General features: G+C 45.6%; 1 protein-coding gene and 1 pseudogene across 5 annotated transcripts in view; one reads left to right on the top strand and one right to left on the bottom strand.

The window, feature by feature from the left end:
- Positions 1-17,308, bottom strand: part of TTLL6 (tubulin tyrosine ligase like 6) — a 53,383-nt gene that overhangs the window by 32,970 nt on the left and 3,105 nt on the right. Inside the window, exons 3-7 of one of the 5 annotated variants that reach the window (XM_035301324.3) lie at positions 13,973-14,077; positions 4,768-4,991; positions 3,891-3,931; positions 1,919-2,037; positions 1,649-1,779 (exon numbers count right to left, since the gene is read on the bottom strand). In XM_035301324.3, the coding sequence (XP_035157215.2) occupies positions 1,649-1,779; positions 1,919-1,939 (152 nt within the window). In that variant the 5' untranslated portion in view covers positions 1,940-2,037; positions 3,891-3,931; positions 4,768-4,991; positions 13,973-14,077. The remainder of the gene's footprint in view (positions 1-1,648; positions 1,780-1,918; positions 2,038-3,890; positions 3,932-4,767; positions 4,992-13,972; positions 14,078-17,308) is intronic. The other 4 variants (XM_078374247.1, XM_054256300.2, XM_035301322.3 and 1 more) reach the window with 4 other exon arrangements.
- On the top strand, positions 10,929-11,546 carry LOC100399303 (RNA-binding protein 3 pseudogene; annotated as a pseudogene).

Here is a 17,308-nt window from a genome sequence, read left to right as displayed (position 1 = left end):
TTTGCAGACAGGAGCTTTGGAGTTCTGAATCTGGCTCAAGCCCTGACAAGTGATGTGACTTTGGATCTGTCAGTCTCTTACCCGGCTCTGGGATTCAGTGTTTTGTCTGTGACACCTCCATTTCAGCCAGAGTGTGAGAGAGCAAATCATACATTTGAACATATTTTGAGGAAAGTATATTCAGAGAAAGAAAGAAACTAGGCCGGGCACAGTGGCTCATGCCTGTAATCCCAGCAATTTGGGAGGACAAGGCAGACAGATCAAGAGGTCAGGTGTTCAAGATCAGCCTCACCAACATGGTGAAACCCCATCTCTACTAAAAATACAAAAAGAAGGAAAGAAAGAAAGAAAGAGAGAGAGAAAGAAAGAAAGAAAGAAAATAAATTAATGGATTCTATCTCTCAGTCTTGCTATCCTTCTTATTTTGTGTTTTAACTCACAGGAACCTTGTAACCAATGGAAAGTCACCTAACTGCAATGTTCTTCAGTAACCATGAAATCTGGAGCTCCTGTTGACCTGATGGCAAATACATTTCCTTCTAATTTGCTGCTAAGCCTGAAAGTTGTTCCAGACAAGCCACGGAAAGTCTAAGAACCATGGAGCGCTTGGTTTTGGAAAGCACTGGGTGGAGAGCAGAGGGTGGAATTTCTCTGGTGCCCTTGCCTTGTGAGTATAATCTGGTAGTGACACTGCTCCACCCCACCTCTGCCGTGTCTCAACCACCAGATTGCACCCTGGGTCATGTATGTCATCTCACATTTCTCCTCTTACTCAGTGGTGTAGTTCAGTAGCATGTATTTTTACATACCAAGAACTGATGTCATTTTGAAGCAGATATAAAGAGAGCCGAGAGGGCTGGGCGTGGTGGCCCATGCCTGTAATCCCCGCACTTTGGGAGGCTGAGGCAGGTGGATCGCCTGAGGTTGGGGGTTCAAGACCAGCCTGACCAACATGGAGAAACCCTGTCTCTACTAAAAACACAAAATTAGCTGGGTGTGGTGGTGCATGCCTGTAATCCCAGCTACTCATGAGGCTGAGGCAGGAGAATCACTTGAACCCAGGAGGCGGAGGTGGCAGTGAGCCAAGATGGCACCATTGCACTCCAGCCTGGGCAACAAGAGCAAAACTCCATCTCAGAAAAAACAAATATAGCAATCATGTTCACTCTAAAAATAAAAATGAAATAAATAAAAATAAATAAAGAGAGCAAAGAAGGGGAGGTTCTGACTGCTATCCATAGCATTACATGGGACAGAGGTCAGGCATCCCTCCCTGCTCCTAACTTGGGTGCTAACCACTAGCACACTCTCTCCAGAGGTGCTCCTGGTCCTTAGAGATTCAGAAACTGCAGTTACATGGTTGGAATGAATTCAAAATCAACAGCTTTCAGGGTCAGAACAAACTCTCACCCCAACTGCAGGTACAGGCCCCAAGGCACCCAGCCCCTCAATGTCATCTAATTTTACAGGCAGAGCCTTGTGTTTTCTCAACCTTGGACACACCCTTTATCCCTTCTCTTCCTGAACAGTAGCCAGAGAGATGGGAGATCATATGGGCAGGGAAAGTGGCAACCATGGCATCAGGAGCAAGAGAAAACGTAAATGGGGAAGGGTGTGGTAGAGGAAGCACAGGGCAGGGGGCACTCACTCAGCAGGAAGACACCAGGTCCTAGGGAAAAAGTGGAAATCTTTAGGGAACATCTTTAACATGCGGCTCATATTCCTGGCCAGCAAGTCCTTCCGGCAGATTTCACTCATTCCGGGGAAGTGATTGATCTTCTGCAAGAGAAGCTGGAATTCATGAGCAATCCGGGGACAAGGGAGTACCACAAGATCTCCTCAGGAGACAGGTGTAAAAATGGGACCCCGCTGGGTAAGATGCCACATTTAAACCAAGGACCATCACTAGCCCAAATACCTGGTAACTTTTCATTTCCATCACCCGCTCCAGTGACACTGAGTAATCTGTCCAATAGAGGGTCCAGTCATCGTTTTCCCCTCCCTCTCTAAGGCCGTATTGTTGGGCGGCCCTGCGCACTATTGAAGAAAGAAAGGCCCGTTAGCCCGGGAAGTGGGGGAGGAGCATGGGGTGGGGAGGTTCCATTTCTAGGTGCTCCCAGACCAAGTACTGAGGCAAGAGAACTTGGCTCCTTGGAACTGGAAGCCATCTCACCCTGTCTGGATGCAAGAACAGAGAGTCAAACACTGCCACCACATCACTTAAGCCCAGCAGTTCAAGACCAGCTTGGCCGACATGGCAAAACCCTGTCTCTACTAGAAATACAAAAACATTAGCTGGGTGTGGTGGGAGCCGCCTGTAATCCCAGCTACTCAGGAGGCTGAGGTGGGAGAATAACCTGAGACCTGGAAGTCAAGGCTGCAGTGAGCCATGATCATGCCACTGCCCTTCAGCCTGGGCAACAGGAGATCCTGTCTGCAAAAAAAGAGAGAGAGAGAAGAAAAGAAAAAGAAAGAAGGAAAAGAAAGGAACATGGAGATTTAAAAGCTACTAAAGAATCCAGCCTTTGCTCAATGATCCCTGTAGAAGATTAACTGGGGTGAATGTTTTCCTGTCCTGGCTTCCTCTTGCCAGAAAGCAAGCTTCTTGCTTTCCTCCAGACACCAAGCTCTAAATGCTCAGGGAATATAAACTAATCCTTAACATCAGCCAGAGCCAAGCTTAATTAGTATATGGTATATTGAGCATTCATGTTTCTAAAAAGTATACACTGGATTTTAAAACCACATGTGTGCTGTCATATCCTTCTTCCTTTCCCTGTTAGGAGTAATAAGGTGGAGCTGACTCCAACGCAAACTCAAATGCCTTCAAGGGCCTAGAATGGGAGAAGTGCCTGCAGTAACTGGGACAGTACAAGACTACTCTAAAGCGTTCACATTTGAATCTAAAATACAGCAACAGGCTGGGCACAGTGGCTCACACCTATGATCCCAGCACTTTGGGATGCCAAGGCAGGTGGATCATCTGAGGTCAGGAGTTCAAGAACAGCCTGGCCAACATGGTAAAACCTTGTCTCTACTAAAAAATACAAAAATTATCTGGGCATGGTGGCATGCACCTGTAATCCCAACTACTTGGGAGGCTGAGGCAGGACAATTGCTTGAACCTAGGAAGCGGAGGTTGCAGTGAGACAAGATCATGCCACTGCACTCCAGCTTGGGTGACAGAGCAAGACTCCGTCTCAAAATAAATAAATAAATAAAATACAGCAAGAGCCAGGCACAATGGCTTACACCTGTAATCCCAGCACTTTGGGAGGCCAAGGCAGGTGGATCACTTGAGGTCAGGCATTTGAGATCAGCCTGGCCAATATGGCGAAACCCCATTCCTACTAAAAATACAAAAATTAGCTGGGCATAGTGGCAGGTGCCTGCAATCCCAGCTACTTGGGAGGCCGAGGCAGGAGAATCACTTGAACCCTGGAGGCAGAGGTTGCAGTGAACCGAGATCACGCCACTGCACTCCAGAGCAAGACTCCATCTCAAAAAAAAAGCAACAGCAACGCTGTGCTCTGAAGTACAAAATAGATTTGTAGATCAGGTTCAGTTCACCAACTGCCAGTTTCTAACTTGTGTTCTAAAACAGAGCCACGGACTACAGCGACAGCAGTCTCTTACAATTAGATCCCCAAATCTCTATAGGTAAGAATTACGGATAGCGGAAGTACACACCATTGTGGTGAAAATCCATGACTCTTGGAATAAGATTCCCAACTTCCGTAATTAAATAGTTCATTGAGCTAGGGAAACTGAAAGACAGGATTTAGAGACAACCCCTTTCGTTCTCACAAATACACAAGAATGACTCTTCCCAACCCTTTGGGAGAATCCAGTGGGTCCCCATTATAGATCCCTTGAACGTAGATGCTCACCACTCTCATACCGGCAGCTGGACAGATTGATCACCAATCATCTGGAAAAGAGAAAAAGGAAAGCAGCAAGACAGAGACACACTTGCCAGAACAAGTAGCTGTGCCCAGAAACATCCTGTCCCAGGTGGAGCTGCCTGAAATCTAGCCTGCCACACTAAACCTAGTTTGACCGCCCCTGTTGCTGAGACACGAGTCCAGAGGGGTGCAGCATGGTGGAAAACATGGAATCAGGGTACGATGACTCTTTCCAGAAGGCAGAATTTGTGTTGCAATTACAGTAATCTTGCTTGCAGCTTCTTACCAACATCACTGTTTCAAACTTTTTATTCCACTGGCCCATCAGGGACAGGAATTGAAAATCTTTTTGGCCAAAATACCTCTCTCCTTCCTCTTCCCCCCATTAAGTGAAGCTATGAATTAGAAAGTGGACAAGCTTTCCTTCATCAAACAGTCTGAATGGAGCAAGGCATGGTGAAATATTAAAAAAGAACTGGAATACACAAGCTGCAGCTGGATCCTGATAAGTCAATACGGTTCTATCATATTTAAGGTGTACTTAATTTCCAGGACAAATAAGCGCCTTCTTAAAACAAGGAAATCTTTTCTTTCAGCTATTTTTTAAGGGCATCCTAAACACAAATAGAATGAAAATTAGGACAAGGCGTGGTTTTTTAGATTATACACATGACTATTTGATTCTATAAAACAGATCACCAAAAGTTGATTCTTTTTATATGAACCAAAAGTGGTGAGATTTTGACACTCTCAGCACACAGTTTCTCCTTTACTCTGTTATCATCAGCTAAGACCCCCTTCTCTTCAGTTCCTTCCTGTTCTCACCAACATGGCTCCCCATTCCCCGTCTTTCAATCCTAACCTTTTTTTCTTCCTCTTCTTCTTGCCTTGATGCTGGGCATTCTCAAGTCCGTTTTGTGCCCCTGGGTTCTCTCTCACAAGGGCCAGCGCCTTGGTTTCTTTTGGATCTTCTATGGAACTGTCCCCCTTCTGTTCGGAGTTTGCCCCTTCCTGGCTTTCAAAAGTCAGGCACTGTGGCATCTCCCTGGCCTGGGAGGAGGCTCTGGGGAAATACCAGGCACCCCCCTGGAGAGAGGGCAGAGGAGTCGCAGTTACAGGGATCTACCTGCAGGGGGATCCCCTCCCTCACTCATGTGGGTGGTGACCCAGGGTTCTAATTGAAGGCAACAGGTTGCAGTTTATAAAATGCCACCCGGCCTCCAAGGTTTGGTGCAGGCTCAGGGAGAGAGCTGATTCCATCTTTTGTCATTGACTGTGACCTTGGAGACTCACTCAGCCAACCCTAGCCTTGGTTTTTCCCTCCTGGGGTTTTCAGGAGCAGCCTGAGATGCTATGCATGGCACCACTTGGTAAACAATCTTATTAAAGTGAGTGAGTATCTGGACACAGCCTCAGGAGGAAGCCCCAAGCCTTCCTAGCTGAGATAGTTTGTCCCAGTGGGTGCAAGTGGAGGTGCCTTGGGGCGGTCTGTTAACTGTTTCTGCACTGCGCTGAACCTCCCACAAAGCAATATGCTGGCCTGAAAATGAACGCAACTGCCACTCACGGAGTACAGGACTAGCTAATTGAACAGTAAGATTCAAGCCCAGGGCCAGATGCAGACCTTCAGAGACACCAACCACAGAGAAGGCTATGTCTCCCCCACCATCCATTCCAAAATAAAAACAAGATCAAATTATAAAATACATATAAGGAATTCCAGCAAAGATCTAGTTCTCCCTGGCTCCATGAGATTTCTTTAATATTTGCTCAAAAGGTCAAGTATCAGCAGGCGTGGTGGCTTACACCTGCAATCCCAGCACTTTGGGAGGACGACATGGGCAGATCACTTAAAGTCAGGAGTTTGAGACCAGCCTGGTTAAGATGGTGAAATCCCATCTCTACTAAAAACACCAAAAAAAAATTAGCAGGAAGTGGTGGCAGGCACCTGTAATCCCAGTTACTCAGGACACTGAGGCAGGAGAATCACTTGAACCTGGGAGGCAGAGGTTGCCGTGAGCTGAGATCATGCCACTGCACTCCAGCCTAGACCATAGAGCGAGACTCCATCTCAAAAAACAAAAAGAGAAATGTCAAATATCAACTATTTTTAATGGACTGCAATGCCCCTGCTTCATTCCTCCTTAAGAACGTGCTTAGTTTGCCTTTAGGTAACCCAGAACTGCCAGGCCCAATTAATGAATTCATATTCCCTCACACCTTCCTCTCCTCACCTCTGAAAACCCTGCAAACCTCCTCCCATTTCAACCCCTCTCCTCTGATGTCCACAGTCCCCTGGCTACTTCTTACCTGTTTTTCCCTCACAAATTCTTTGGATTTAAAAAGAGATAATAACATGTTTATTGCAATGTATTATTATGATAATAATATAACATTAAAGGAAACTTAGAAAATGAGGTAGGATGAGAAATCTCCTGTAGTTTTCCTACCCTGTCATAGCCACTTTAGACTCTCTGTGGATTCTTTTATTCTTAATTTCTTTTTTTTTTTTTAATTTAAGATGCGGTTTCACCATGTTGGCTAGGCTGGTCTCGAACTTCTGACTTCAAGTGATGCACCCGCCTCAGCCCCCAAAGTGCTGGGATTACAGGCATGAGCCACTACGCCCAGTTGTTATTCTTAATTTCTAAGCATAAGGCCAGGCACAGTGGCTCACATCTGTAATCCCAGCACTTTGGGAGACTGAGGTGGGAAGATCATTTGAGATCAGGAGTTGGAGACCAGCCTGGCCAACATGGAGAAACCCCGTCTCTACTAAAAATAGTAAAAATTAGCCGGGCATGGTGGTGCACATTCAAATCCCAGCTACTTGGGAGGTTGAGGCAGGAGAATTGCTTGAATCTGGGAGGCAGAGGTTGTAGTGAGCCAAGATGGCACCATTGCTCTCCAGCCTAGGTGACAAGAGCAAGACTCTGCCTCAAGAAAAAGAAATTAATTAATTTTAAAAAACAATAACAATTTCTAAGCATAATTATTCTTATATAATTGTAATCAATTTTGTATTTGCTTTTTGCCCACTTAGTAGATCATAAACAGCCTTTTCATTGTGGCCAGGTTTACATGTTTCTGGGTTTTTTGGTTTGTTTGTTTGTTTGTTTGTTTGTTTTGAGACATTATTGCTTTGTCACCCAGGCTGGAGTGTAGTGGTACAATCTTGGCTCACTGAAACCCTGGCCTCCAAGGTTCAAGCAGTTCTTGTACCTCAGCCTCCCAAGAAGCTGGGATTATAGGCATGCACCACTACACCTAGCTAACTCTTATATTTTTAGTAGAGATGGAGTTGGCCAAGCTGATCTTGAACTCCTGACTTAAAGCAACCTACCTGCCTCTCATAGTGTTGAGATTACAAGCATGAGCCATTGTGCCTGGCCATTTCTAGATTTTTTCTTTTTTTTTTTTGAAATGGAGTCTCACAATGTTGCCCACTCTGGAGAGCAGTGATTCAGTCTCAGCAACCTCAGCCTTTTGGGTTCAAGCAATTCTCCTGATTCAGCCTCCCAAGTAGCTGGGATTACAGGTGTCTGCCACCATGCCCAGCTAATGTTTTGTATTTTTAGTAGAGACGGGGTTTCACCATATTGGCCAGGCTGGTCTCAAACTCCTGATCTCGTGATTCACCCACCTCAGCCTCCCACAGTGCTGGGATGACAGGCATGAGCCACTGCACCCAGGCTTCTGGTTCTGTTCTGTTCTGTTCTGTTTTGTTTAAACAGAGTCTCACACCGTTGCCCAGGCTGGGGTGCAAGGGTGCAATCTCAATTCACTGCAACCCCTGTCTCCCAAGTTCACCTGATTCTCCTGCCTCAGCCTCCCAAGTAGCTGGGATTACAGGCACACACCACCACACCCAGCTAATGTTTTGTATTTTTAGTAAAGACAGGGTTTCACCATGTTGGCCATGCTGGTCTCTGACTCCTGACCTTGTGATTAGCCCGCCTTAGCCTCCCAAAGTGCTGGGATTACAGGCATGAGCCACCATGCCCAGCCTTCTAGTTTTTAATGGCTGTACGTATTTCTTTGAAAGAATGTCCCTGAATGTAACCAACCATTGTCCTATCTTTGGAAATGTAAATTGCTGCCAATTTTGATATTATATAAATAGCTCTAAAATACACTCTTGCATGTGCACATGTGCAGAAGGCCTTTCAATTACTTGGGGATATTTTCTTAATATCCTGATATTACAGGGTAATGAATATGCAAATTATATAGCTTCTCATATATATATATATATATATACACCATGTTGCTACCCAGAAGGATCGCAGTAATTTGGAATACTACCAGCAATATGTGACAAGAGCAGGCTCACCAGAGTCCCACATCTCTTGGGAATCATCTCTCGTCTCCACATAAATTTGCTAACTGTTTTTGCTTTTTTGTTTTTTTTTTTTTTTTTGAGATGGAGTCTCATTCTACCACCCAGGCTGGAGTGCAGTGGTGCCATCTCGGCTCACTGCAACCTATGTTTCCCAAGTTCAAGTGATTTCCCTGCCTCAGCCTCCCAAGTACCTGGGATTACAGGCATGCACAACCACACCAGGGTAATTTTTTGTATTTTTAGTAGAGACGAGGTTTCACCATGTTGGCCAGGCTGGTCTCAAACTCTGGACCTCAAGTGATTCACCTGCCTCAGCCTCCCAAAGTGCTGGGATTATAGGCGTGAACCACTGTGCCTGGTCCAAACTTGCTAATTCTAGACAACTTTTACACCCTACGGCCAATGTCTTCAATATGACTGCACCCTTCCACCTTTCTCTGTTCCTTTCTAAAACCAAATTTGGTGGTGTGGAGCCCTTTAACTATGGAGGCTACCCATAAATAATTTAATAATAGGCCTTTATGTGGGGATAGTTCTCTGGGCTTTTCAAAGAATTTTCAAATACATGCTCCCATTGAATGCTTACAAGAGAGAAGGCAGAATTACTAAGTCAGCCAAGGATTGCCACTTGGTTCTCTTTCTGAAGAGGGTTGCCACTTACACCTAAGACCCTTTGTGGTGATACCAGCGCAGGGGGAGGAAGAGATGCCCTCAGTGCAATTGACAAATAAAACCTGGGCCTTGTGAGTCAGTTGTTCCCAGTGAACAGGCGCATTCTTGGCAAAGTTCAGGGGAACTAAGGTACATGAAATCTTGACCTTGGGCTGCTCCCTTCCTTGCAGGTAAACGGCCAGCTCCACTCCCCTCGCCCTCCACAACGGCTCCTGTGTACCAAGCCCTCAAGGAGGCGTGACTGTATTTACCTAAAGGTTAATGTTAACTTGAGGAGAGAAAACTGACCCTGAATTTGACCTCTGGAAGTACAGATTCTCTTTGCCCATTTTTGAGTGTTGCCTGAGTGGTAAGAACAAGTCATGGCTCCTTCTATGTATCTGCCTCAAAAAGTAGGCCAGGTGCAGTGGCTCACACCTGTAATCCTGACATTTTGGGGGGCCAAGGTGGGAGGATTGCTTGAGCCCAGAAGTTCAAAACCAGCCTGGGCAACAAAGTGAGACCCCATCTCTATTGAAAAAAAATTAGCTGGGTGTGGTGCCACATGCCTGTAGTCTCAGCTACTCAGGAGGCTGAGATAGGAGGATTGCTTGAGCCCAGGAGTTTGAGGCAGAAGTGAGCCATGGTTGTACCACTGCACTCCAGCCTGGACGACAGAGACCTTGTGTCAAAAAAAGAAAAGAAAAGGAAAGGAAAAAAAAGAGCAAATTCTGTTTGCTCTTGCATGAAAGGGCCTCAGGCATGTAGAGTAAGGAACTGAGGCCATGAAATTTTTTTTTTTTTTTTTTTTTTTTTTGAGATGGAGTTTTCCTCTGTTGCCCAGGCTGCAGTACAGTGGCACAATCTCAGCTCACCACAACCTCCACCTCCCGGTTCAAGCGATTCTCCTGCCTCAGCCTCCCGAGTAGCTGGGACTACAGTCGTGGCTAATTTTTGTTTTTTTAGTAGAGACAGGGTTTCACTACGTTGACCAGGCTGGTCTCAAACTACTAACCTCATGATCTTCCTGCCTCAACCTCCCAAAGTGTTGGGATTCCGGGCATGAGCCACCATGCCTGGCCCTGAGCCCATGCACTTTTAGAGGAACTGGTTCACCATAGAATTCTTGCCTACATTCCCTCATATTCTAGGCTGCCTATGGTATAAGAGCTACCTTGGATGGTACCCAAGACAGGTGCAAGATGGCAAACAGTACTTGCCATATGACTATTTCTGCTTTGTCTTCGGCCTCCTTGCTTTCTTTCCCCCAATCTTCTCTCCCTGTTTAATCTCCAAGTCTGAATCCTGTCTCTCCAAAGATCCTGAAAGAGAATAACTCCTTCAAAGTTTGCCTACTGGGCACATGTATGCTGAATCTAGCTTGCAGAAATATCTACTTCTGGGCACAGTAGCTCATGCCTGTAATCCTAACACTTCGGGAGGCCCAGGTAAGGGCATCGCCTGAGCCCAGGAGATGGAGGCTGCAGTGAGCTGTGATCATGCCACTGTACTCTTAGCCTGGGTGACAGTGAGACCCTGTCTCAAAAAAAAAAACACCCTATGTGTGTGTGTATATAGTATATATAACTATATAGTATGTATGTATATTGCTGGTATGAAGGAATGGAGACTTCTCCAGAATAAATGGAAATCTGCATTTTTATGAGAAATCTATGAGAATTTGCATTTTCTAGTTGTTGGCAACTATATGTACATACACACACATACTATATATATATGCACATAGTATATACATATATATAGTATACACACACACATCGTTTCTTTTTTTTTGAAACAGGGTCTCACTGTCATCCAGGCTGGAATGTGTGTGTGTGGTATATACAGTATACTATATACATATATCTATACTATATATATACAGTATACTATATACATATATAATATACATACAATACACACACACACACACACACACTCCAACCTGGGTGACAGTGAGACCCTGTCTCAAAAAAAAAAATCCGGCAGTGGCACAAAATGACGGGTGTGGCAGCTGTGAATGTGACTTGAACTCGCTGCCATGTCCTCTGAAAAAGGAAAGCTTGTCGTAGAGGGGCTCAACTTTAACACCGATGAGCAGGCACTGGAAGACCACTTTAGCAGCTTCGGGCCTATCTCTGAGGCGGTTGTCAAGGACGGGAGACTCAGCGGTCCAGGGGTTTTGGTTTCATCACCTTCACCAACCCAGAGCATGCTTCAGTTGCCAAGAGAGCCATGAACGGAGAGTCCCTGGATGGTCGTCAGATCCTTGTGGATCACGCAGGCAAGTCTGCTCGGGGAACTAGAGGAGGTGCCTTTGGGGCCCATGGGCGTGGTTGCAGCTACTCTAGAGGTGGTGGGGACCAGGGCTATGGGAGTGGCAGGTATTACGACAGTCGACCTGGAGGGTATGGATATGGATATGGACGTTCCAGTTCCAGAGACTATAATGGCAGAACCAGGGTGGTTATGACCGCTACTCAGGAGGAAATTATAGAGACAATTATGACAACTGAAATGAGACATGCACATAATGTAGATACACAAGGAATAATTTTTGATCCAGGATCGTCCTTCCAAATGGCCGTATTTATAAAGGTTTTTGGAGCTACACTGAAACATCTTATTTTACAGTATATCAACCTGTTTTTAAATTGAGCTGCCAAGGTAGCCAAAGACCTTTTAGACACCTCTATCTTTAAAAAAAAAATTCTGCCTGTTTAAAGACAAATTACATTTGTAGAGCCTGAGTATTTTTGTTTTCACCAGTCTTTTAGTTTGAGCTCTCAGGATTATTGGATCTAGCAATAACTGGCAAGTTGGGCCAGATTGATTTCAGAAAATTAACATGTATCCAGGGACATGTTAAAAACCTGTACACAGTGTTTATTGTGGTTAGGAAGCAATTTCCAAATGCACCTATAAGAAATGTGCATCACCTGACCAACATGGTGAAACCCTGTTTCTACTAAAAATACAAAAACCAGCTGGGTGTGGTGGTGTGTGCCTGTAATCCCAGCTACTCAGGGGGCTGAGGCGGGAGAATCACTTGGACTCAGGTGGCAGAGGCTGCAGTGAGCCAAGATCGTGCCACTGCCCTCCAACCTGAAAGAGCGAGACTCCTCTCAAAAAAAAGAAAAAGAAAAGGAAAAGAAGTGTGCATCAAGAGCATGATTATCCAGGGGTGTTTTCTAATTCAGATCGCTGACCTGATTATATAGAAGAGTTGCTTTAAAATGTTTGCAGATGTCTTTTTTTTTTTTTTAATACTGGAAGAAAAAATATTCTGTTGTGTCTCATATAGTGTGTTTAGGATGTCCTTCACAGAGCTTATTAAAAAGATGAACCTGAAAAAAAAAAAAAATCCAAGTCACAGCACCAAAAAAAAATAAAAATAAAAAACTATGTGTGTGTGTGTGTGTGTGTGTGTAGTATATATGTATATAATATGTATTGTGTGTGTGTGTGTGTGTGTGTAGTTGCCAACAACTAGAAAATGAAGATTCTCATAGATTTCTCATAAAAATGCAGATTTCCATTGCTTTTGGAGAAGTAGGTCTCCATTCCTTCATGCCAGCAACCATCCAGAGCTCAGTAATGCCTCTTGTAGACATTTTCCAGTCTACCTCAATGCCTCACTCTTCTTTTTGTCTCCCTGACACAGGAGCCAAGTAACAGTTATCCTTGTGCCATTATTTTTCTTTTTTCTTTCTTTCTTTTCTTTTCTTTTTTTTTGGATGAAGCCTCACTGTCGCCCAGGCTGAAGCGCAGTGGCACGATCTCGGCTCACTGCAACCTCAGCCTCCCAAGTTCAAGCGAGCCAAGTTCAAGTGCCTGCCACCATGCCTGGATAATTTTTGTATTTTTGGTTGAGACCAGGTTTCACCATGTTGGCCAGGCTAGTCTTGAACTCCTGACCTCAGGTGATCCACCTGCCTTGGCCTCCCAAAGTTCTGGGATTACAGGCGTAAGCCACTGCACCCAGCCTATTTTTCTTATAGTAGCCTTGAGATATGTCTTTTTTAGAGACACGGTCTTGCTGTGTTGTCCAGGCTGGTCTCAAATGCCCGGCCTCAAGAGATCCCCATGCCTTAGCCTCCCAAGTAGCTGGGATTACAGCCATCAGCCACTGTTCCCAGCTCAAGAGAGGTGACATTTTCTTAAACCCAGCCCATTTCTTTAAACTACATGCCTGACCCTACAAATATCTGAATTTACACCAGTTCTGCTCAAGTATCTCTGGCCTACAGGTTCAAGTGAAAACAAAAGCCACTTCCCCCAAAGCTGAGCAGAAAGCTTTTTTTGAGACAGAGTCTCGCTCTGTTGCCCAGGCTGGAGTGCAGTGGCACAATCTTGGCTCACTGCAACCTCTGCCCCCTGGGTTCCAGCGATTCTCCTGCCTCAGCCTCCCAAATAGCTGGGATTACAGGCAACTGACACCACACCTGACTAATTACTTTTATATTTTTAGTAGAGGTGGGGTTTCACCATGTTGGCTAGGCTGGTCTCAAATTCCTGACCTCAGCTGATCTGCCCACCTCCCAAAGTGCTGGGATTACAGGAGTGAGCCACTGCACCCGGCCTTTTTCATTGCTGTTGTTGTTGTTTTGTTTTGTTTTTTGAGATGGAGTCTTGCTGTGATGCCCAGTCTGGAGTGCAATGGCGTGATCTCAGCTCAGTGCAACCTCCACTTCCTGGGTTCAAGCAATTCTCCTGCCTCAGCCACCCAAGTAGCTGGGATTACAAGTCTGCGCCACCACACCCAGCTAATTTTTGTATTTTTAGTAGAGATGGCATTTCACCATATTGGCCAGGCTGGTCTCAGACTCCTGACCTCAAGTGATCTGCCCACCTCAGCCTCCCAAAGTGTTGGAAGTACAGGCATGAGCCACCACGCCCAGCCAGAAATCATTTTAATACCCTGGTTTTTAGAACAAGAATTAAATCTGACCCAGGTGAAGCTGGGACCACCCACCACCACCACCCCACACCCCGCCCTCAGACATTTCACAGGTGGGCTTTATTTGGTTTACCAGACTTCTCTTACCAGTCTTAGCAACCACTCCCTGCTCACCTGGTAGTTCCCACCTACTGTCCTGCTTAACAATTTTGTTGGTGCAACACCAAAAGCAGTCTTGTAGCCTTGAGAAATAAAAGGAGGAAAGGCAAAAGACATGGCCTAAAAAAAAAAAAAAGAAAAGAAAAAAGACATGGCCTAAGAACACAAAGGAGTGAAGGGAGCTGCTGGTGGCATCCTGAAATATACACACATCATGGTGTAAGGGCCTCTGCTGTCAGCTGTAGTGACTAAGGCACTTATTAAAGAGGCAGTTGTAGTGTAGTAGCTAAGAACTCAGATTTCGAAGTCTATCTGCCTGGATTTAAATCCCAGCTCTGGCTGGGCACAGTGGCTCACACCTGTAATCGCAGCCCTTTTGAGAGGTCAAAGTGGCTGGTTCACCTGAGGCCAGGTGTTTGAGACCAGCCTGACCAACATGGAGAAACCCTGTCTCTACTAAAAATGCAAAATTAGCTGGGTGTGGTGGTGCATGCCTGTAATCCCAGCTACTAGGGAGGCCGAGGCAGGAGAATGGCTTGAACCCAGGAGGTGGAGGTCGTTGGTGAGCCAGCCTGGGCAACAAGAGCAAAACTGTCTCAAAAATAAATAAATAAATAAATCCCAGCTCTGCCACTTTCTAGTTGTCTGACCTCGGGCAGTTTATATAACCTCCTGCTTTAGTTTCCTCCTCTGTAAAGTGGTTTCTCCCAGTTATGGAGACTAAATGTAACACAAAGTTCCTTTTTTTTTTGAGACAGTTTCGCTCTTGTTACTCAGGCTGGAGTGCAATGGCGCGATCTCGGCTCACCGCAACCTCCGCCTCCTGGGTTCAGGCAATTCTCCTGCCTCAGCCTCCTGAGTAGCTGGGATTACAGGCACACACCACCATGCCCAGCTAATTTTTTGTATTTTTAGTAGAGACAGGGTTTCACCATGTTGACCAGGATGGTCTCGATCTCTTGACCTCGTGATCCATCCGCCTCGGCCTTCCAAAGTGCTGGGATTACAGGCTTGAGCCACCGCGCCCGGCCATGCACAAAGTTCTTAGAACTGTGCCTGGCACACAGTAGGTGCCCACAAAGTGCTCTCTATCATTATCAGCTGTGAAACCCTGGACTGTGAACTTCCTGATAGAAGAGGCTGTCTCTGTGCATTCTCAGCTCCTAGCAGTGTCTAGAAAAGATACTGAAAATGAGATGTTCATAGGCTCCTTGAATTAATGGGCTAGAAGAATGAATAAATGCATGAACTAATTAAGCTTCTCCAAGGTTCATTTTCCTTAGCTATATAATAGAAGTGTTGTTGTGAGCATTAGGTAAATAACATTTGTTATTTACATTGTTAAAACATCAACCTTGGGTCCTTCTCATATGTAGCTGACACTTAAAATGCTTGATTTTATTCACTTACAATAGACTATTGACAACCCACTTACCAAGTAGCAGGCATTACACTAACGCAATTATTTATACAATGTCTCATCCTCATAATATCCTATCATAGATACTCTTTCCTCTATTACAGATGAAAAGACTGAGACAGAGAGGTTAAGGTAAGAGGCACAACTGGGGTTGGAAGACATGTCCGTCTGACCCCATAGCCTGTCTCTCCATGCTCCCCTCACTGCCTTTTCCTCTTCACGGGCCAGCCGTAAATGATGTGACCATAAAGTAAAGTAACTGATCTCCTAACTCCCAAAAGCAATCTTAGTGACTTTAGTCCCTTAAGAATCACTTGGGGGCCAGGCACAGTGGCTCATGCCTGTAATCTTAGCACTTTGGGAGCCAAGATGGGCAGAGTGCTTGAGCCCAGGGGTTTGACACCAGCCTGGGCAACATGGTGAAACCCTATCTCTACCAATAAATAAACAAATAAATAAATACAAAAATTAGCCAGGTGTGGTGGTGTGTGCCTGTATCCCAGCTACTCAGCGAGTAGAGATCACACCACTGCACTCCAGCCTGGGAAACAGAACTAGACCCTGTCTTAAAAAGAAAAAAAGTTGGTCTCACATCATTTTCCTTAAAGCCAACTCCTACATTGCCATCTCCAACAAGGGCTTGGATCTCTCCAGATTTGCCATAACCTGGTAACAGCTGTATTGTTTCTATATGTATTTTTCACCAATGTTCACATTGTACCAGGGCTCCTATTAAGGGTGCAATTAGAATATTTTCTAAGCTCCTATGGAATTCCTGAATGTTAGAGCTGGGAGGAATTTTTTTTTTGAGACGGATTCTCACTCTGTTGCCCAGGCTGGAGTGTAGTGGCATGATCTCGGCTCACTGCAACCTTCGCCTCCCGAGTTCAAGAGATTCTTCCACTTCAACCTCCTGAGGAGCTGGAACTACAGGTGCATGCCACCACGCCCAGCTAATTTTTGTATTTTTAGTAGAGATGGGGTTTCACCATATTGGCCAGTGTTGAGATTACAGGCATGAGCCACTGCACTCGGCCTTAGGGAGGGATCTTTTTAGAAGAGGTATTGAACTCCCTGCCCTCCACCAGTCTGTGCTCGGGACGGGACTTACACATAACCAGAGAGCAAGTAATCAGAACCACCACCAAAACCCAAGCTTCCCAGTCCCCAAATTAACTTCCCATATGCCAGGTTGGTGGACAGGCAAAGTGGACTAAGTGCTTTGGAGAGTTTAAAAAAGACTAATGCCAGGTGCAGTGGCTCACATATGTAATTCCAGCACTTTGGGAGGCCAAGGCAGGCAGATCACTTGAGGTCAGGAATTTGAAATCAAGTTGGCCAACATGGTGAAACCCCGTCTCTACTAAAAATATAAAAATTAGCTGGGTGTGGTGGCAGGTGCCTGTACTCCCAGCTACTTGGTAGGTTAAGGCAGGAGAATCTGTTGATCATGGGAGGTGGAGGTCGCAGTGAGTCTAGATCGCACCATTGCACTCCAGCCTGGGCAACAGAGGGAAACACTATCGAAAGAAAAAGAAGGAGAAAGAAGGAGAAGGGGAAGGAGAAGGAGAAGGAGAAAGAAGAAGGAGGAGAAGGAGGAGGAGAAGGAGAAGGAGAAGGAGAAAGAAGAAGAAGGAGGAGGAGGAGGAGGAGGAAGAAGAAGAAGGAGAAGAAGAAGAAGGAGAAGAAGAAGAAGGAGAAGGAGAAGAGGAAAGCAGCAGCAGGGCAGCAGAGGAGGAGCAGAGGAGGAAAAGGAGAAGAAGGAAGAAGAGGAGGAGGATGAGAAGAAGAAGGAAGAGGAGGATGAGAAGAAGAAGGAGGAGAAGGAGGAGGAGGAGGTGAAGAAGAAGAAGAAGGAGGAGGAGGAGGAGGAGGAGGAGGAGGAGGAGGAGGAGGAGGAGGAGGAGGAGGAGGAGGAGGGTGGTACTACC

Source organism: Callithrix jacchus, chromosome 5 (assembly GCF_049354715.1).
Source record: "Callithrix jacchus isolate 240 chromosome 5, calJac240_pri, whole genome shotgun sequence".
Classification (NCBI taxonomy): domain Eukaryota; kingdom Metazoa; phylum Chordata; class Mammalia; order Primates; family Cebidae; genus Callithrix; species Callithrix jacchus.
Note: the sequence above shows the minus strand (reverse complement) of the source record. Positions and strands in the feature narration are given on the sequence as shown.